The following is a 22,024-nucleotide window of genomic DNA, read 5'->3' on the forward strand; positions in this document are numbered from 1 at the left end:
ATTCTAGTCATCTTAGTAGGTGTCACACCAGTGGTACCTTACCATGGTTTTGATTTGCATTTCCCTCATGACTAATGACGTTGAACATATTTTTGTGTGTTGGCTGGCCATTTTTGTATCATGTTTCGGAGATTTGTCTATTCAGTTCCTTTGCCTGTTTTTGAATTGTTTTTTTTGTCTTTTCTTGATACTTAGTTGTAAGACTATAGACCCTTATCAGTGATCAGATCTGCAGGTATATTCTCCAGTTCTATAGATTGTCTGTTTAATTCCTTGATAATGTTTGTGACATTTCATTTAGATGAAGTTCAGTTTTACTCATTTTTTTCCTTTCCTTCATTGCTTTTGGTTGGAAGGCAAACAGTTACAGGAGAAATTGCTTTGGAATTAGGAAATCTGAGGTCAGGTCCCAGTTTTAATGCTCCCTGTTTTATCTTGAGCACCCACCCAACTTTTGGAGTCATAGTTGCCTCATCTGTGATGTGGGTGATGACATCTAGTGTGCAGTGTAATAAGAAAAAGCAGAGGGCAGGTTTCTTAAAGTTTCTGTTCCGTAAACTGGGCCTAGCAGACCCTGGAAATGGCAGGGAATGTTATTCTAAGATCAAGAAGGTCTTTGTTTTCACTCCTATTCCCATTGGAAGCATTTTGAATTCTAACCTTTTGACAGGAACCTTACCTATTTAGAATTGGAAACGGGCATTTCTGAGTAAAAATCTCAGAGCTTTGTACAAGTGTCTCTGAGCTAAAATGAAAACCAGTCTTCAGAAATGTTTAAATAGACTACTAATCGTACTAATAGTAGTTAGTTTATTTTTTTTATACTTTATCCACTGTCAGTGTGTTTCATGAACTCATGATATTTGGGGAGCATTTGCTGGCCTGTTGTTTCTCTAAGTGAAATGTAGTTTGATGGAAGCTTTTTCCCCTTGTTTCCTTCCAGAGTAACCAAAGGGTCGACCTGTACAAGTGGAAAGACGGCAGCGGGGAGGTCGGCACGACCCTGCACGGCCACACTCGCGTCGTCAGGTAAGCATCGCCCTCTACTGCTCCGGCCTCTGTTGTTTGGTCCTGTCCCGGAAAATGAAGCAGAACCACCGTCCCCCTCTGGGCTGACCCTCTGGGTTTGCATTGACCCTGGGTGTCTGCTGGGTCCTTAGCAGTCCTGAAGTTTTGGCTTTCATGGCGAGGAACAGCTGGAATTTGGGAACCCGCATCCCTGTAGCTATTAACCCTGGTCCCAGGAGATACCTAGACGGGTACAGCCCGCCCCAGAGTGAAGGGTTAGCGCGCCTTTGCTGCAGGAGGAGATGAAGCTGTGCCTGAGGAATCCCCAGGGCTCACGTCAGTGGTGGCCAGGAGCACGGAGACCTCAGGGCCCAGCCCCTGGCTCTGTGTCCGGCCGCCGTGGGCACCTCGTGGAGCGCCTGCCTCACGGGCCATTACCCAGACGTGCAGTTTCTTCTCCCTCAGGGCCCTCCGGCTGGCTTCTGGGTCACTGTCTCTGGGTAGGGACAGTTAGTTGCAGGAAGTAGCAGCAGGAAGTGGTGAAGGTGACGTGGAAGGTGGTGGGAAAGGCCAGACCCCAGCCGGTGTTAACTCTGTGTGTAGTGAGTGCCTTCCGAGGAGGGCGGACGTTGGTAGGGGGCGCCAGAGGCCTCTTGCCCTCCTCGGAAGCTGTGTGGCAACATGGCACTTTGCCACTGCCTTGAAGATGTGGGGTTTACTCAGTGTCCCTGTGGTTAAGTCTGACTTAAAAAGCAGTAAGTCAAAAATTCTATGTTTTTTTTTTCCCCTTTGTTTTGTCTTATGTGCACACACGTGTGTATGTGTGCGTTTGTGTGTGTGCATGTTTTAAGTTGAAGTGCTCCATTTCTTTTGGGGGAGCAGGTGGTAACCGGGGAAGGACCTGAAGTTCCCTTCAGAGCTCAGCTAAGTCTTCTTTCCCAAGGAACTTGGGAGATACCAGCCTAAATACCCAGCTACTCAGCCTCAACCGTGTTCGGGGCCCCTTCAGGGTGACTTTCTGAAGCCGCCAGAAGTGAACTCTGGTTGTGCTCTGGAACTGGACTCAATGCTTTCTCGTCATTGCTGCCTTCTTTCTTCCTTGTGTTTCCAGTGACTTGGACTGGGCGGTGTTTGAGCCTGATCTCCTGGTCACCAGCTCTGTGGACACCTACATCTACATCTGGGACATCAAGTAAGAATGGTGGAAGGGCATAACCGCTCAGCTGCTACGGGGCCTTGGCTTTAGAGGTTGGGGGTCTTAGTTTGGTTCCCCCTCGCTGCAGACCCTGAGACAGGGAGACCCTGCAGGCGCCTTGTTTAGGAGGGGACAGAACTGCTAGGGGGGCGGGGAGGAGAGACAGGCTCAGGAGGGTGAGCGAGAGGGCGCGTGGTCCTCCTGAGGACTAGGCTCCACCGGGGAGGCTGGGTGCTGCTGCCCCACTCCCTCCCCAGAGGTGTCCCATCCCCGGGGCCGAGGAAGCGGGCTGCCGTCTGCTGTTGGTCCCTGGTTGAAGGCTGTCCACAGGGGCCTGGTTCCCTGGCAGTTCAGGCCCATCACAGAGGTTTGCAAAACGGGCTCCAGCAGCCTGAGAAAGTCCTGTTGGCAAAGAAACCCAGGTTCTGGCAACGGGAAGGCAGGCTGGAGTTTGCTGAAGTGGCAGGTGACGGTGGGGGCATTTCGCTGGGCACATACATGGGTGCTGCAGCAGGCGGTGCCCCCAGACAGCTGCTCAGCTCCTGGTGCCGCTTCACTGCCCCTCGGAAAGGGGGCCGAGAGCCAGCTCGTAGGCCAGCTCTCCATGGAGCTAAGCGAGGAGGAGCTCCCAGCCTCGGAGTGTGCGCATCCTGAGTTCTTAATACACGGCTGTTCCCCTCTCTCTTTGCAGAGCAGGTTCCCTTCCCCGTAACCCCTAGCTAGGGGCTGCGTGGCCTGGGGGGTTCCCAGGACAGGACACCCTCTCCCCCCCCACCGTCCCAGATGGCAGTGATTTTGTGACACTTTACAGTGAAAGGTGAACTGTAGGCAGAGGACAGGCCAGGTGTTGAGGTTTGCTGGAGCAGACAGGCCAGCCGGGGGGATTCCCAGGGAGTAAAGGTGCCCATAGCTGACTTCACCAGCGTCCCGTGCAGGTCCGCACCTCCGAGGTGATGGGTCTAAAGACAGCACCCGAGGAGGGAGAAGGAGCAGAAAACCCAGGGGAAGTGGACGAAGAGGGGCTCTCAGCAAACGAGCAGTCCCCTGGGAGCTCTGGGGCAGGATCCCTCGTTTATATGAAGCAGTTGGTTTCATAGTTTAAAGATGGAAAGACACTGAACCAATTTGCCTTCTTGATAAGCCAGGGATGCAGCTTGTCTGGTCCTCCCAGCCCTATGCGGCTGCCCACTGACCATTGGCAGTGAACCATTGACCATTTGAGTCTCCCACTGTATCCAGGAATAGTTGTTTTTTTTAAAAAATGTGGTTAAAAAAAAAAACACACAAAATGAAATTTACCATCTTAATCGTTTCTAACTGTGCATATTGGTTGTGTCAAGTATATTCACACTGTTGTGCAACAAAGCTCCAGAACTTTTTCATCCTGCAAAACTGAAAATCTGTACCTATTAAACAGCCCTCGATTCCTACTCCTTCAGCCCCTGGCAGCCACCACTGTACTTTCTGTGAGTTTGACTGGTCCAGGTCCCAAGTGTAAGTGGAAGCATGCAGTGTTCATCCTTTTGTGACTGACTTATTTCACTTAATGTAATGTCCTCCAGCTGCAGCCGTGTGGTAGCCTGTGACAGGATTTTCTTCCTCGGTTTTTTTCTTTGTGCCTTCAGTGCAGCATGTGGGATCTTAGTTCTCCGACCAGGGATCGAACCCACGCCCCCTGCATTGGAAGGCAGAGTCTCAACCACTGGACCATTGGAGAAGCCCCCCTTTGCTTCCTTTTTAAGGCCTGGAGACAATTCATTGTCTGAATAGACCATAGTTGTTCTATCTGTTCATCAGCAGGGGACACTTGAGTGGCTTCCACCTCTGGGCTGTTGGGAACATCCATAGTTTTTCACGCCATCCTGGCTGTGCTGTTGGAAGGTTCTTGCACAATTGCGTCTCCACAACTGTCCCCTTGTTCCGTAGGAGAAATGACCCAGGAAGGGGCCTTTTGGCTCCCTGCACGTCCACCTCAGAGTCACTTAGGCCGCACTGTTATTGAATACTATAATTAGTTCTCTGTGGAGACAGCTATATGATTTGAAATTCAGATTCTGCCTCAGTTGAAGAGGTTGAGAAAGTTCATCTCCCTGGAGGGAGACAGGCTTCTCTTTACACCACTTATTACGGTCCTCGCATCCCCAGTGAAGCCCCAGCACCCCCTGAAAGGAAAGTGAAGAAACGCAAGCAGAGGGAGAGAGGCCCCAGGCAGGTGGTGGCGGGTAGACGGGCGTTTGACTTCTGACTCTCGTGTTTCAGGGACACACGGAAGCCCACCGTCGCGCTGTCTGCTGTAGGTGAGTGACCGCCCACCTCCCTCCCCGGCGGCCTTCATTCCCTTCCTCCCACCACTCCTACCCGAGCCCTGTGCCCCGCGCTCTGTCCACGCTGCCTGGACCTTGACCCCGCTGCTCTCAGAAGTTAGAGTCAGGACTGTAGAATGTGGTTAGGAACTTATGTCAGAGTTCAAGGGCAGGAACCACATGCTCTTCAAGCTATTTATTGTGGAAACTTTCAAAAGTGTGTAAAACAAGAAGAGAATGAATTGCTTTGTGTTCGTCATCCAGCTTTAACAACTGTCAACGTTCAGACAGTCTTCTGTCATCTTTCACCTCCACCCCCATCCCCTTTGGGATTATTTTTGAAGCAAATCCCAGGTGTCATATCATTTCATCAACAAATATTTCAGTGTTTTTTACAAGAGAGGACTCCTTTAAAAAAACACATAACCACAATACTATTAGCATACCTAAAAATATTAACAGTAGTTCTTTAATATCCTCAAGTATTTAAGCTGTATGTAAATTTTCTCAGTAGTTTCAGTAGATGTTGTTTGGCTTTTTGTTCTGCTTTTACAAAATTTTTGAATCAGAACCCAAATAAAGCTGGTGTTGGTAAAGTGGTTGATATATTTCTCATCTCTTTCAGTTGGTAGGTTTCTTCTCCCTTCCCCTTTTTTTGGTTTGTTTTTCCTTTCCTGCAGTTTCTTTATTGAGGAAACCAGGTGGTTTGTCCTGTGGTTTCCGCACAGTCTAGGTTATGCTGATTGTGTCCCGACAGCATCGTTTAATATGGACATGCTGAAACTTTGAAGTTGCCTTCTGATCTCCCCGTTTCCATCACCCTTTTGCAGTTGACTGCTCTTGCAGTTCTGCACTGGGCTCGTTACAGAAGATTCTCACCACTTCCTGAGAGTTGAACTTGGGCATAGAAGTGTTTTTTACCTTGCCCCTCATGATGAAGCCCAGTTATCAGGATTCTATTTTGATGTCCTTGATCAAAACAGATCATATCATCTGTCTCTTAAATCCTCCTTGTTTTGAATTTTCTTGGATCATTTGAATTTACATTTGATGTTTGCTCCAAAATGATTGCGTGATTCTTTTTTTTTTCCCTACACCCCCACACCTCATCATTTGAAGGCATTAAACATCATGAATGGATTAAGCAGTTGGTTTCTTCACTCTGTGAGGTTAGGGCTGCAGACCAGGGTCACCCTAAGTGCCTGCTTGGAGGAGATGCTCTGTGAGGGTTTGTTCCATGGATGTAGGACTCAAGCACCTGTGCCTCTGTGCTTAATGGTTTAATTGACCTGGCTCCCACCCCCATGCATATACTTCTGATCTGAGGCGTATAATGACCCACAGACGTGGTGGCAGAGGACATCCAGCTGAAAGAAAGCACCAGCGGTCTGTGAATGTTCAGTCACCCATCCTTGAATTCGTTAGTTCTCCTGACAGATCTCTAAGTTAATTGGATTGTGGAGGACCTCTAAAAAGGAAGATTGTTCTTTTCTAAGTCCTTCTTAAGAAGCAGAGGTAGGAGACGTCTTTCCTTCCGGTACCTCAGTGAGGCTCCTCTGGTGGCGGAGCTGCCCTGGGGGGAAAGAGGCAAAGGCCTCTTGTGGACTTTTACCCAAAGCCGCTCTGGCTAACCTTCCCTGAGAGGTGGAGCTGGAGGCTGCCGCTCCCTGGAGTCTGTGGTCCCCGTCTCTCTGTGAGTGAATTGTTTCTGCCACGGGGCAGGAAGTCAGTAAGGGCACATCTGTGTGTCCTCCAGAGCCTTCTCTGATTCTGAGAGCTCCGGGGCCTTCATTTGATCTTGATGTCATGATCCTCAGGTTGAATTAGGAGGTTCTCAGAATCCTTTGGGAGGCTTCATGTTCTGATAGACCACCTACTGGGAAAGCTATATTTTCTTGAAACTTGGTTTTTTTTTTTTTCTTCTTTTAAAAAATTTTCTTCTTTCTTTTCTTCCAGTTTTACTGAGACAGAGTTGACACACAGCAGTGTATAAATTTAAGGTGTCCAGCATAATGATTTGACTTAACAAAATAATGATCACAATAAATTTAATGCACATTCATCATCTCATATAGGCACAACATTAAAGAAATAGAAAAAAATTTTTTTCCTTGTGTTTTCAAACTCTTTGGTAACTCTGTCACACAGAAATGGAGCAGTCTTTTCTTATACTTCCTCCTCTAGCTGATACGCTTTCTTGCAAAGAAACTGGGTCTCCTGAATAATATACCACCTTCCTCCAACTTTAGGGGTGTCCACCATTCATTCTTTTTTTTTTTTTTTTTCACCATTCATTCTTAGGTGACTTAAGGTGCCCTGTGTCTCAGGGAAAAAACACAACAAACAAAGAAGCAAACCAACAAATACTCTCACCAAAGCCAAGCAAGGCAAAAATCTGGGCCTTACTCTGTTTCCTGTTGGGTCCCAAGCCCTTGCTTTCTCTCTCATCCTTTCCAAATTCTTGGGTCAGGTTGCCTTCCAAAGCCCTGGATCCACTGTGGTGTCCCCAAGTGATAAACACCCACCCGAAGAGAGAGGGTGTCAAAGCAGAAATGTCATGTGTTGTCTGAGCAACAACAAGAAGAGGTGGAAAGAGTCATCATGTTGTTCTGGTTTAACGTAATTAACGTGATTATTTTAAGAGTCAGCTAGAAGTGCTGCTATGTCCCAGTTTTCCACTTGTCTCAGCCCCTTCTGGCATCTTCCAGTACCAGTACGCCCCCTCGCTTAAGTAGCTCTTTTGTCATTATTGTTCCCTCCGTGTATTGGCAGAGGACTGAATTCCTGTCCCCACGCAGAGGTGCATGTAATTGCTGATGGGGAGACAGGAGAAGGGGTGGGGAGCACATAACTTTCTGAGGGCAGAATTGGGTAACACTGGGGCTCAGTCTTCAGCTGAGCTTCAGCTGGAGGCTGTGTTTTTCCAAGACTGCCCCTCCTCCCAAAACAAAAACAGAGTGGGAAGGTGCAGGCTTTGATCTGAGGCTCATGATCGCAAGTTTGGTGTTGGAGAGGATGAAGGGTGGGTTGTACGATGAGTCAGTTACCATCCAACAGAGCTGTGCTGGACTGCTTAAGCAGCTACATTTCCTGGGCTTCCCTGGTGGTTCAGTGGCAAAGAATCTGCCTGCCAACCCGGGAGACATGGGTTTGATCCCTGGTCTGCAAAGATCCTGTATGTCATGGAGCAACTAAGCCTTTGCACTGCAACTATTCAGCCTGTGCTCTAGGGCCCAGGAGTCACAACTTCTGAGCCCGTGTACTACAACTACTGGGGCCTGGGCGTCCCAGCGCCTGTGCTCTGCCATAAGAGAAGACACTGCTCTGAGAAGCCCAGGCAGCAACGGAGACCCAAGCTTGTGCTAAGTCGCTTCAGTTGTGTCTGACTCTCTTCAACCTTATGGACCATAACCCTCCAGGCTCCTCTGTCGGTGGGATTCTCCAGGCAAGAAAATTGGATTGGGTTGCCAATTCCTCCTCCAGGGGACTTCCTGACCCAGGGATTGAACCCACGTCTGTTAGGTCTCCTGCACTGGGAGGCGGGTTCTTTACCACTAGCGACACCTGGGAAGCCCCCAGCATAGTCGAAAATAAAAATAAATAAATTTTAAAAATAAATATATAAAAGTAAGTTTTAAAAAAAGGAACTACATTTCCCTATTGATTCTACTCAGGTAGCCTGAAGTTTTTTTTTTTTTTCCCTTAGTGAGATTATTTCCTCAATTAGGTGACTCTGATCCTGTTCCCATGTGTTAATTCATTTATTTTTTTGGCTTCATTTTCTTTCTCATTGTGGAGCTGATGCAGTCATAGAAGCTTGAAAAGTTCTGTTCTTATTCATCCGGAACTCATTATCCAGCTCCCCTGGATAAGCTCCACTCTGTTCTGAAAGCGCTGAGGGCAACAGCTTTCTTCCCCTGATTTTGCTTTGCAGCGGGTGCCTCACAGGTCAAATGGAATAAGAAAAACGCTAATTGCCTTGCCACCAGTCATGACGGGGATGTACGGATATGGGACAAACGGGTAAGTGGTCTCTTTTTCCCCCAGGAGGGTATGAAGAGGATGTTGGGAGCAGCAGGACTTATCTTGAGAGTCCAGGGTACTTTGGGCAGAATAGTTAATTGCCATGTTAAGATCCTAGTACCAAATGACATTTGCTGCCCGACCAAATTGGTGTTGAAGCATGTAGGGGAGTGAGGCATTGTGATCACAGGTTAAGAAAATGAACTTGGCCTGACCTAAGCCACAGTGCCATTTTGCTACCTCCTGATTATATCAGGCGAACCACAAACTTTTCCAAGCCTCAGTTTCCTTATTTTCGGAATAAAGGTGGTAATAGTGGGTGTATCACTGAGGAGGTCAAGCCTGGGGAACCAGACACTGTTCTAGAATGGTCATCGTGCTTCTTATCCCTGCCCCAGATTGCAGAGGGAAAATTCATTGTTGTAGAACACACACCATCCTGATCTGAGTCACTGGGGTGGGTACTGAGTATGCTCAAATCTTCCCTTAGGAGTCTAGCTGCTGGGACTTCCCTGGAAGTCCAGTGGTTAAGACTCTGCACTTCCACTGCAGGGGACACAGGTTCAATCCCTGGTCAGGGAACTAAGACCCCACATGCTACGGTGGTGTGGGCAAAAATTAAAAAAGAGGTCTAGCTGTCCTGTCAGTCTCAAAAGAGAGCCTGCAGATTGTATAATCTCCCTGCAGCAGCTCACAGTTCTGGGAGGCATGAAAGAGGTGTAGGGCTCTGGGTGTCTGCTGTCATGGCAAGCCTGTCATGCTGGCTGGCATCAGGGAGAGGGTCTCTTGCCTGTGTAACTGCCAGATGGTGGGGTAAAAATGCAGAGGGCAGTCGACTTACACATGATCTGGAATGTGGATTCTGCTTCCTGCTCTGTGAAATGGAAGGCTAGAGCTCCTGCCTTTGTGGGGAGGACCGACTGTCAGTTTTCCCGAAATTTGTTCTGTGGCTGTCCCAGCTGGGATGCTGAGTGTCCAGTCTCAGCGTTGCTTTTTGCTGCCCTGCTCCCTTCCTGTGCCGCAGGGAATAAAGTCAGATGGGTGGGAGAGGAGACGGGAGTGAAGCAGAGACAGGGAGGCTGCGGGCTTGGGTGCCAGGACTTGCTGGGGAGTGGTGTGCTGGTCAAAGCCCTCGCCTTGGATGGCTCTTTGGTGACGAGGTGATTTTATAAGGAGAAGGATGGTGCGTCTTCTGTATGTTGCTTTTATATCTGTCTCTTTGCTTCCGTCTGGTAATAGCCATGCTTCATCCCTCTTTATTTCTTCATTGGCAGTTGGTTTTATCCATGTTTGTCACTGGCATAGCATTTAAGGGCCTCCCCAGTGGCTCAGTGGTAAGGAATCTGCCTGTGATGCTGGAGATGCAGGTTTGATCCCTGGTCAGGAAGATCCCCGGGAGGCAAATGGCAACCCACTCCAGTATTTTTGCCTGGGAAATCTCCTGGACAGAGGAGCCTGGCTATACAGTCCACGGGGTCACAAAGAGTCAGATATGACTTAGCGACTGAACAACAAAAACAAAAATAGCATTTGAATATAAAAAATGGTTTAAATAAAATGTTTGATTAATTTGTAGTACATGCATATTTATTTGCCTTAAACTGTTTTCAGAACTATAGGCAAAATAAACAATGTGGTATTTAGCCATGAATCCAGGACCTGTTTTCCAAAACAGTGGCTGTGTTCCTTATCTTGTAAAAGTACACTGCTAAGCTGTTCCTTTATAGGTTTCTCTTTGGTCCACTCATAACCCTGACTTCCCTCAGCAAGTCTGTTATCTATTTTGTTTTATGAGATTTAGCTTTTTTTTTTTTTGGCTATTAATACTCAGGATTTCTGTTCATATGGATTGTAAAACTTGTTCGTTGTAATTTCACTTCTCTGGCACTTTTCTTTCTTTTTTTTTTTTTCTGGCACTTTTCTAGTACCAAGCAGGATGTTGGCAGCAAGCATCACAGGCTTTAAAATGTGCAGTATCAGTGGTGATGTTGGATTTTCACTCAAGACTCAATGAATGCTTAGTAACACTGCTGTTTCTTAGTGTTTATTATGTGCAGGCATTGTTCTAAGAAGTTTATGTGTATTGATTCATTTCTCTTTGCCTTTAAAGTGGTTACAGTTGTTACCCCCATTCTGCAGCTGAGTAAATTGAGGCACAGTTTGTTGCCAAGATTTAAACTCAGGGAGGCTGGTTCTGGAGATTGTACTCTTTACCTTATAGACTATTGCTGATGACAGAAAGTAATACAAAAGAGAACATAAAAAGCATTCACAGTCCTATTACCTAGAGTCAAATACTAACGATTTGGTATTTTCTTTTCTTATGCTTTTTTAAAAACATGGTTTATCATATCTTACACTTAGTTATGCATACTTTTTTCATTTAACATTAAAATAAATTCATTTCCTCTATTATAATAAGCTCTTTGTAAGTATAACTTTAGTGGCTACATGACATTGTATCAGATAGCTGTACAATAATTGATTCTAACGTTTACTTAATCCCCACTTATCATTCATTATGTTCCTGGTTTCCTAGGTGTTCCATATTGCACCAAGATGAATATCTTTTGTGCCTAAAACTTTCTGTGAATTTAGAATAGTCCCTTAAGAAAGGAAAAATTTTAAGCATCTTGATGAAAATAGTCAAATTTCTTTTTCCCAGAAAAGAGTATACTATTTCATATGTATACCAACAGTGACAAATGCTGCCTCACTACATTGAATATCATTTCCAAGTATCTTCTAATTTGATTGGTTAAAAAAATCTTTTATGTTTTAATGTATATTTCTGAGGTTTCCTTCTGAATTTGTTTTGTATGTACTTGGTAATCACATATGGTTTTCTTTTGTGATGTGTACTCATTCTCTTTAGGAGTCTTAGGGCTTGATCACTTTAAGCTTGGTGGTTTTCAGATAGAGTTTATTCCCTACGACAAGCTAGTGGTTACCACTGGGAGCGGGAAGGAGAGGAGGGGCAATTTAGGGGCAGGAATTAAGAGGTACAAACTATTATGTATAAAATAAGCTATAATACTGTGTTATTGTGCAACATGGGAAATATAATGAATATTTTATAATACCTGAAAATGGACTATAATCTTTAAAAGTTGTGAATCACTATATTGTATACCTGTAACTTGTATAATATTGTACAACAACTATACTTCAATTAAAAAAAAAGGTTGTTGGTGTTACCCCAGGATGGGGGTGGGTCTGTTTGGATGTCACAGTCTGCTCTGTGGGAGATTGTGAGAAGGGGAGCCAGAATTGCAGACCGGGATGATGCACCCCCTGCCTTCTTTAAGGCCATGCCTGGGCCCGGAGCAGAAGATGATTAGACTCACAGGCCGGTGTTCCGAGCATGTGCGAGGGAGAGCTGGCAAAGTCTTGTTGTTGTTTCGTTTGTTTTAGACAAAGCAAAATGGAGTTTAAGAACAGAGACGGCCTCTGAGAATTGTTTTTTTTTTTTGGCTGTGCTGCGCTGCATGTGGGATCTTAGTTCCCCGAGCAGGGTTCGAACCCCTTCTCCCGGCCGTGGAGGCGTGGAGCCCTAACCAGTGGACCAGCAGGGAGTTCCTCTGGGAGTGTCTTTGTATCCCCACCCAGGAGACCGGGATAGGCTGTGTCCAGCTCGGGTGGGCGCGCTGAGTCCTCTGTAAAGTGCCGACTCTGGTTGATGGTCCTGTTGCAGAAACCCAGCACCGCGGTGGAGTACCTTGCGGCACACCTCTCTAAGATCCACGGCCTGGACTGGCACCCGGACAGCGAGCACATCCTTGCTACCTCCAGTCAAGACAACTCCGTCAAGGTGAGCGGCGCCCTGGGGCAGGGTGGGGAGCGCGTTTGGGGGGCACCAGGGGTTTGCGAGCATTGCCTTCGGAAGGAAAGCTGCAGCCGGTTAGCATGACGTGGGTTTCAGGGGCACCTGTTCTTCTTGGGGAGCTGGGCAGGTCCTCTGGTGATGTGGACCAGTGGAGTGATGTAGTAGCACATATCTGACTGGGTGCCTATGTTTGTTTGGAGGCTCTTCTTTCTGTTTGTGAAAGGAAGTCAGAGACAAAAACATTGAGAAAGGACAAGAAGTTTACTCGCCAAGATGTGGCCAGGAAGTCCCATTTCTGAAGGACTGGCTCATCAAAATAACACAACAGATACCCAAGTAAGGGAGAAAAACCCACACAGTCATTAAAGTTACCAAGTTGACCATTAGTCTGGGTGGAAAAACAGCAGTTTTCACACATGATTATCATATCTGCAAAAGTTAAGAGGTTTTTGGTCATCCACGTTGCACAAGTCAGGGACGGAGTTATTTTATTAGAAATTCTCTAACTAAGGGGTCCCCAGCCTCTGGGATCTAATGCCTGATGATTTGAGGTGGAGCTGATGTAATAATAATAGATATAAAGTGCACAACAAATATAATGCACTTGAATCATTTCAAAACTACCACCTCCAGGTCCATGGAAAAATTATCTTCCATGAAACTGGTCCCGGGTGCCAAAAAGGTTGGGACTGCTACTCTAACTTGCAGGAAATGCTCAAAGACTTACATATGTCAATGAGCTTATTATTCTTGGTTTCTCTCAGAGTGCAGTGTTTCTTGTTTGTTCTCTGACTTTGGAATGTGATATGCACCCTTGTTTCTCCTTGTGGTCAGGTCTCTGCCTGGAAGGACAAAGATTTGACCGCAGATGTTTGCTTAGCAATTTGGTGATTTGCTTCAGCAATGTAATTCTTTACTTTATTTACACAGGCATGTACAACTTTTTGGTATGGTTAGCAAAGCTAGAATCATACACTCAGCCTTAAAAGTTAACTTCCGTCTGGAGGTTTGTAAATCCCCTGGAGTTGTAATTTACATTTATGTGCCCAGAGTAGTTTTTTTCTTTGTTTGTTTTGGGCTTAAGTTTTTGTCCCCATAACCTGATCGGCTTGTTTCCCAAGTTCAGGAACCAGAAACCATCTGATTCAACTCCTCCTGTTTATTTGAGGTCTCCAAATTTGTCAGTATTCACTGGCAGCTTTATTACTCTTGAGGCCGGGATGCCATAGGTAATAAAGCAGATAACAGGCCACTTTCCACGTGTGAAACACAGTCCTTATTCCTTACTAGTGGGCTTGTTGTTGTTCAGTCACTCAGTTGCGTCCGACCGACTCTTTGCGACCCCATGGACTGCCGCATGCCAGGCTTCCCTGTCCTTCACCATCTCCTGGAGTTTGCTCAAACTCATCTCCATTGAGTCGGTGATGCCATCCAACCATCTCATCCTCTGTTGTCCCCTTCTCCTCCTGCCTTCAATCTTTCCCAGCATCAGAGTCTTTTCAGACGAGTCAGCTCTTTGCATCAGGTGGCCAAAGTATTGGAGTTTCCGCTTCAGCATCAGTCCTTCCAATGAACACTCAGGACTGATCTCCTTTAGGATGGACTGGATGGATCTCCCTGCAGTCCAAGGGACTCTCAAGAGTCTTCTCCAACGCCACAATTCGAAAGCATCAGTTCTTTGGTGCTCAGCCTTCTTTATTGTCCAACTCTCACATCAACACGTAACTACTGGAAAAACCATAGCTTTGATTATAGAGACTTTTGTGATGTTTCTGCTTTTTAACACATGGTCTAGGTTTGTCATAGCTTTGCTTCCAAGGAGCAAGTGTCTTAATTTCATGACTGCAGTCACTGTCCGCAGTGATTTTGGAGCTCAGGGAAATAAAATCTGTCACTGTTTCAACTTTTCCCCCTTCTATTTGCCTTTAGCTTATGAATTAAATGAGATTTTTGGCATAGTATTTGATTTTTTCCATATATCCTGGTAGGAAAGACAGTTTTTACTGAATGTATATAAATAACAATTATAAAAAGTGAAGCAATTTAGAAGTGCTTGTAATAGTCAACCACCGTTTTTAGTATTTTGTTGTTAAGGCTCAATGCATGCCATTTTTTCCTACATAATCATTTACTTAGTTTACCTGACAGTTTATTAGTTTCTAATTTATATGAATTTTTATTCTATTTTTTATGTTGTGCATCCTCAGGAGTCTACTGGAACAAGATACCATTGAATGAGTTTCACTTCACTTTGTAGATTGTAAACAGTAAAACTGTTGAATTGAGTGTTAGAGCTAGGCCAAGAAGGAAAAAAGGGGATTGGAGAGAATGGGATTAGAATGGGATGGTAGGAGGTAATTCTTGTTTCTTCTGACAACCCTTTTTGCCAAAATTAAGTCCCATATTCAAAATAATATTGTTAAGATGTCATTTCTGTCTAAACTGTTTTTGGGTTTCTCACATGGCCACGGGGAAGCTATACTTGCTCCCTCAACTTATAAGCAGTCAGCGGTCACTACACTTCAGCTCCTGTTAGCATTAGGGTAGTGTGAGTAGATCCCTTGTGTCCAGGTCTTTGCGACCCCATGGACTGCAGCCTGCCAGGCTCCTCTGTCCATGGAATTCTCCAGGCAAGGAGACTGGAGTGGGTTGCCATTCCCTCCTCCAGGGAATCTTCCCAACCCAGGAATTGAATCTGGGTCTCCTGCATTGCAGGCAAAATGTTTTCAGTCTGAGCCACCAGGGAAGCCCATCAGTATTGGGTTGGCCTAAAAGTTTGTTCAGGTTTTTCCATAAGATGTTATAGAAAAACTCAAATAAACTTTTTTTGCCAACCCAATAGTTAAATTCCTCCAAGTGGTGTACAGTGATGCAGGATGAAACAGTTGTCGCTTTTACCTTCCAACTGTGAAGGGGGTTTAATAGGCAGACTGACAGTGATCTGCCTCGAGAACTGATCCTCATGAAGTCTGTGTTTCTCCTATGTTTCTAAGTGTGAAAGGAGCGTTTTCTTTGCATCTGTGTCACAGGAGCATGGCCCTGGGGGCTGACTCAAATGCACTGCTGAATCTATCTAAGAGGACAGAAAGCAAGGAGTTCAAAGGCTCTGCTGCTTTCAATAGTTGAGGTTTGTTTTTGTTTTTTTTAATGGCATTTATTTCACAAATTATCCTGCTTTCTTTCTTCCAGTTCTGGGATTACCGCCAGCCTCGGAAATACCTCAATATTCTCCCTTGCCAGGTGCCTGTCTGGAAGGCCAGATACACTGTGAGTGAGATGCCCTTCCTCTTGCTTGGAAAAATTATCTCAATGTTCTGCACATGAGGGGCCAGTGACATTTTCTCTTATTTTCTTTGTGAGGTGGTTTTCTCCTTCTGTCTTGGTTTAGGGGTGGGACAAAGGTGGTAATGACAGAATAAGAGCTGTTATCTATTTAAAACTTTGCCTTGGAACATTGGGTGAGACTCTGTACTAGCAGTGCTGGACTAGCTGGGCTGGGTGCTGGGCAGAGCGAAGGTGGTCAGTAAGGGCGAAGAGGAGGGTGAGCTAGAGGCCTGAGAGGCTGGAGGTCAGTGAATTGTGCTGGAAGGAACTCTGGTTTTAGATCCAGAAGACCTGGGTTTAGGGCCCAGCAATCCCATTTAATTTTTTTCCAGCTTTATTGAGATATAATTGACATATCACATGGTGTAAGTTCAAGTTAGGCAACATGTTGACATGTTATATTTGTGTATTGCCAAACGGTTATCACTATAATACCACTATATATAATATACTGTAATATAGCATTTATACTACTATGCTGTATAAATGCTATACCACTATAGCATTTATTAACACTTCCATCACTTAACATAATTACCCTTTCTTTTCTGTGATAAGAACATTGAAGGTCGTATTCTCTTGCACCTCTCAAGTATACCATGTGGTGTTATTGACCATAATCATCACGCTACATTAGATCCCCAGAGCTCATTCATCTTACAACCAGAAGTTTGTACCCTTTGACCAGCATCTCCCTGTTTCTTCCACTTCCCAGCCCCTGGTAACCACCATTCAACTCTCCGTCTCTCTGAGTTCTGCTTTTTAGATTCTCCACATAAATAATACCATGTAGTATTTGTCTTCTCTTTCTGACTCATTTAACTTAGCATAATGCCCTCAAGGTCTATCCGTGTTGTGACAAATGGCAGGATTTCCTTCTTTCTCATTGCTGAATAATATTCCACTGTGTACATACCCTGTTTTTATCCATTGACGAACAATAGGTTGTTTCTATATCTTAGCTTTTGTGAATAAGGCTGCAATGAGCCGTTTAATATTTGTGTGGCTTTGGACAAGCCACTTGATGTTTTTTGAGTAATAACTTCCTTCTCTGTCAAATATGAATAGTTTTTAATATGCCTTGCTCTTTTTTTTAAATTGTGATAAATTTCACTATTCTTTAGTGTCCAGTTCGGTGTCATTTACTACAAGTACAGTATGCTCTCTCTTTGAAAAAAGCCATGTATGAAAAAGTATAAACCATAGAATGCTGCAAATATAGTGGGTAGGCTCTTATCAAACTTCCATCTTTTTTGCCACATTGATTGCTGCTGATCAGAGATGATATATTTCCTTCAGTGTCAACTTGAAAGGGAGCCCAGGGGTGAGTAAAGGTTCCTTTATACATCAGGCTGTTCCCTGGGGCATCGTGGAGTGCAGAAGGTAATTGGGATATTAATTGGCCTTCACATCTGGGAGCACTTGGGAAGAAGTCAGACGTTGTTCTCGTGAATTGAAATACTTCTCTGGATTAATATGTTTGCTTTAAAAAATAAACAGGAAAGTTCAGAGTGCTGCCAGGAGAGCAGGCGAAGATAAATATGCTCTTAGGTGGCTGTGGTTTATTCCTTAAAGAACAGAGTCTGCATATCAACCAAATGGGCCTCTTAGCTACTGCACAGATTGGGTGTTGATAAGTGGGATGTGTTAGTCCTGAAATTGAAAGGTTTTCCTTTGAAATGGGTTTCTCTGGTAGCTCTGACGGTAAAGAATCTGCCTGCAGTGCAGGAGACCAGGGTCCGATCCCTGGGTCAGGAAGATCCCCTGGAGAAGGCAATGGCAACCCACTCCAGTATTCTTGCCTGGAGAATTCCATGGACAGAGGAGCCTGGCCAGCTGCAGCCCATGGGGTCGCAAAGAGCTGGACACGACCAAGCCATTGACACTTAATTCTTTTGAAAAGCTGTAGTCTTGGGGGCCGTGGGAAGGTGCTGCGTCACATGGACAGAGTGCTTCTGGTACATTTCCACAAGGCAGGGCTGTTTGCTGTTCGGAGTCACCTGCAGGGTGCCTTGTTCCCTCATTCCAGGAAAGCATTCAGTAACTCTCAGGGGGTCTTGCGAGAGGAGCTAGGGTGTGAAACAGTGTGTTCCAGGGTGCAACCTCCAGAGCCATTTGCTTATTTTACATTAAAAAACATTAACTTTATCTTTTACTTGCTGTGGTCCTTTCCTTCCGTAAAGAAAGAAAAGAGAAGAAAAGCAAACGAAAAGTAGACGTTAACTTATGGTATTTGGAAAAATGTTCCCCAGGTGGGTTGGGGCCTGCCATCATCTAATTTGTTTAAGTTAGGTGAGAACTCCAACTTGGGTAAGTCAGGACTCAGCGGATGCCCCCTGGAATGATGCCTGCTCTTCCCTTTCCCGCCGCAGCCTTTCAGCAATGGATTGGTGACTGTGATGGTTCCCCAGCTGCGGAGGGAGAACAGCCTGCTCTTGTGGAATGTCTTTGACTTGAACACCCCAGTCCATACCTTCGTGGGCCACGATGACGTGGTGCTGGAGTTCCAATGGAGGAAACAGAAGGAAGGTGGGTGGAAGAGAGATCGCTGACCAGTTTCCTCCGGCTCCCGTCGGGGTGGGCTGCATGATCGAAGGGGAGGATGTGGAAACAGGGCTGGCTTCGGAGCGGGAGTCAGGGTTCCCCTGCCTTAATCATAGATGGATGATAGGGTGTGGGGCTGCGGTTCTACCCCAGGCGCATCTTCTTCTTTTGTGTTCTGTGCGGTCTCCCTCCTGCCTGGAAGGGGCTTCTAAGAGGTTGGTAGCTTTGCTGTTGGGTCACTTCTAGAGCTGAAAAACCCCGGGGTCACCACACTCTGAAAACCCTAGCTGTTGCACCTTCCCCCTGTGTTGATGAGGGAGATGCAAAGTCATCATCAGTACCACCCACCACATATTTCCAATTCTCTTCACAAACAAAGAGGGCTGTTTCACCTCCCATCCCCTTGAAGACAGGTTTGGCCACGTGACCCACTTGGCTCCTGAAACATGAACAGAAGTGATGCAATCTCTTCTGGGCAGAGGCAGTAACGGCCAGTGGGCAGTTACTCTCTTCTGCCTCTGCCGAGGCAGGTGAGTTTAGCTGCAGCCTCCCTTGTCTTGAGATCTACTGCCACACTCTCTAAATGTTCTCCAGACAGATGAATTTTGTGGTAAATTTCGTGGCCTTCCTGTGTCACAGAAGGAAAGGCCCAGGCAGTGGAGTGGTGTGACTTGTCCAGAGTCCAGGAGAGGCCTTTAGTGGACCTGGGATTAGAGCAGACATCTTATCCCAACTTGTTTGTGACCCTCACAAGCCTCTCCCAGGATTGTTTTTGAAAGGACTTTTTTGATGATCCTCTTGATTTTCCCATTTTCATTTCTATAAATCTCTCCTGCTTCTAGAAACGTGAGGCTGCTTGGTCTCTATCCCATCAATTTCCATGCTTGACTTCAGCTTTCAACACATTCTCTTGCACTTTGCCATAGAAAAGAGAGTTTCCCTGTGATCTGACAGGGGGAGGTTGGCCTGTAGTTTTGGATTGCAATAAAAAGTATTTAACATCCCATTCTCAGTTGTCTGTGTCATCTATGAGCTGGCAGGGTGAATTGTATAAACTGGGGCTGTTCTAGCGAGTAGTGAAATTTTGAGTACAAGTTATAGGTTTTTTTTTAAAACTCCTTTTATTGTGAGATACATCATGTATAAAATTACATAAAATATGTACAGTTTATAAAGTGAAAATCTGAGTACTACCACCAAGGTCAAGAAAGAGAACATTGCTAGAACTCAGAAACTTCCTGAGCACAATTCTTTCCCTTCCCTAGAGGTAAACACTGTCCTAACATTTACAATATGACTTCTGTTATCTTGCTTATAGTTTTACTACCCATTTCTGTATCCCTAAAAATAGTTTAGGTTTATTTGTTTTTGAACCTTTTATAAATGTAATCATCCTTCATGCATTCTTATATTTTCTTTCTTCCTCAACCTAATGATGTTCCATTTTATTTTTATTGCCATGTCCTCTTAGTCATTTTTTTTATTGGCCCACCTCAGACTTTGATGTTGGTTTTCACTGTGGTCACGGAGCTCTCAGAGGTAGGAAGAGAATCAGGATGTTGTGGTCTACGGAAAAGGATGCTTCATGAAGGAAGTGGAGGTCATTGGTTTCAGGTTCTGCTAAAGGATCTCCATGCAGAATAAGAAAGAAGCATGTAATTGTGTAAGTAGGTATAAATAGGAAGCCATATGATCATTAAGAGAACAGTTCCAAAGGCACATTGAGGAGGGAAGCCTGATTATAAGACAGCAGAAACAGAGGCAGCAGGAACTGGTTTTGTGAATGAGGTTGGCCTCAGAGGCAAGGAGTAGACTGAGCTCACTGGCAGAGGCTGCTTCCCTCTCTATATGAAGGCAAGGGGAAGATGAAAAAAGGGAGTATATAGGAAAGCAAGGGTCTTTTGAAAATGGAAGGGAATAGGGCCAAAGGCCCAAGTAGAGGAATTGGATTTAGAAAGGAATTAGGCATAACTTTTCTTCAAAATCAGAGACATGAAAAGAGGCTGGAGTGGACTTCCCTAGTGCTCCGGTAGTTAAGACTGTGCTTCCAAAGCAGGAGTCGCAAGTTCAGTCCCTGGTCAGGGAACTAAGATCCCACATGCCTCACAGCTTGCCCAGAAAAAAAGAAAAGAGGCTGGAGGTAGAGTCAGAAAATTGTTGCTATGAACATGGGCTGGATGGTGGGACTTAGGACAGGCAGTAACTCAGAATACTTGCTGTCTTGCTTGTTGAGCACAGGAATGTATTAAAACATTGAGTGAAGGCTTGGTTGAAGGCAGTGACAAAGAGAAGGAACTTTTTTGGGTAAACTTCTCTGTTTGTATTGAAGTATACCTGATTAACACTGTTGTGACAGTTTCAGGAGGACAGCACAGGGACTGAACCGTACATATACAAGTATCTGTTCTCCGTTAAACTCCTCTCCCACCCAGGCTGGATTTGAGCAGAGTTCTCTGTGCTATGCGGCAGGTCCTTGTTGGTCGCTTGTCTCAAGTACAGCAGTGTGTACACGTCCATCCCAAACTCCCTAACCATCCCTTCCCCGCATCCCAGAGAAGGAACTTTTGCCCCTCACTGTTCTCTGTTGCCTCTGTTTCCCCACGCATTCCCCAAAATGAGGGAATCGGAAGAAATTATTTCTAGGTTGTTTACTCTCTGAAGATGACCATAAAGAAGATTCTGGATACTACAGAATTACCCAGAAATGTCCTGATCTTTCATAAAGCTCTTTCAGAAACCACCTTGAACCTTGTTAGAGTAATTTCCCTTTGACTCGCCCTGTTGTATGGAAATACAATTCAGTTAAGAAATGGCAACCCACTCCAGTACTCTTGCCTGGAAAATCCCATGGACGGAGAAGCCTGGTAGGCTACAGTCCATGGGGTCGCAGAGAGTCAGACATGACTGAGCGACTTCACTTTAAGACTATTAAAGATCGATTATTCCTTTTATAATGAGATGTGTCTCTTTACCAAAAAATTCTTTTAAACAGTAAGATGTCATAATGCATTTGAAGCAATACATTTTACAGACAGCCTACTCATCCCCAGCTCCTCTGGAACAGAAAAGGAAGAACATTTGTGGAGGTGAAAGTTCAGTGAGACATTAAATTCTAGCATCACTCTTCACCTGCTAATTTGCCAGCTTTTATTTCACTTCATTTAAGGTTCTGCTCAAATGTGACTTCCTAGGAGAAGTCCTGTCTAAAAATAGCTGCCCTGTCAGCCTCTATCCATTTATCCCACAGTGTTTTTTTTAACAACACTATCATTACCGGACATGCTATTGTATGTTTGTCTATTTCCACCATTGGAATGTGAGATCTGAAACAGAGATTCTTGATTCATATTGTAGTCCTAGTACTTAGAACAGTGCCTGGCATATAGGAGGTGTTCCATAAATATTTGTTAAATGGATGAATGAATGAATGAGTGAATCTCCCTCCTTCTCAACCTGTAACAAATTTGATGTTGAATGCATAAAACATCAGGATTCTTATCTGGTGATTTCCAGGGTCCAAGGACTACCAACTGGTTACGTGGTCACGGGATCAGACCTTGAGAATGTGGCGGGTGGATTCCCAGATGCAAAGAGTATGTATTCAATGCTGTTATGGAAGAACGTTAACTGGATACGCCAGAAACTTAAAAGATTTGGTGGTTGCAGAAGTCAGAGGATACGTGATAGACATTTAACACGTACTGGCTGGTTGGCCAGGTGGCTGGGGTTTGCTACACTGAGGCTTTGAGGTCTTCAGGAGCCAACTTCAGTATCAGATCTTCAAGGATGCAAAGCTGCTGA

At 45.2% G+C, this 22,024-nt stretch overlaps 1 protein-coding gene and 1 non-coding gene across 4 annotated transcripts in view; both read left to right on the forward strand.

Annotated features, from left to right (window-relative positions):
- WDR59 (WD repeat domain 59) overlaps nt 1-22,024 on the forward strand; it is a 77,271-nt gene that overhangs the window by 19,167 nt on the left and 36,080 nt on the right. For all 3 annotated transcript variants that reach the window (XR_006263390.1, XM_043436339.1, XM_043436340.1), the window contains exons 4-11: nt 944-1,029; nt 2,120-2,200; nt 4,463-4,500; nt 8,441-8,529; nt 12,224-12,340; nt 15,545-15,622; nt 18,052-18,208; nt 21,737-21,816. Coding sequence is in view for 2 of the 3 variants with exons in the window: in XM_043436339.1 (XP_043292274.1) it covers nt 944-1,029; nt 2,120-2,200; nt 4,463-4,500; nt 8,441-8,529; nt 12,224-12,340; nt 15,545-15,622; nt 18,052-18,208; nt 21,737-21,816 (726 nt within the window). In the remaining variant the exon portion in view is untranslated. The remainder of the gene's footprint in view (nt 1-943; nt 1,030-2,119; nt 2,201-4,462; nt 4,501-8,440; nt 8,530-12,223; nt 12,341-15,544; nt 15,623-18,051; nt 18,209-21,736; nt 21,817-22,024) is intronic.
- On the forward strand, nt 9,039-9,111 carry TRNAG-UCC. Its single transcript has one exon. It is a non-coding gene; the product is annotated as a tRNA-Gly (tRNA).

Source organism: Cervus canadensis, chromosome 18, assembly GCF_019320065.1.
Source record: "Cervus canadensis isolate Bull #8, Minnesota chromosome 18, ASM1932006v1, whole genome shotgun sequence".
NCBI lineage: Eukaryota > Metazoa > Chordata > Mammalia > Artiodactyla > Cervidae > Cervus > Cervus canadensis.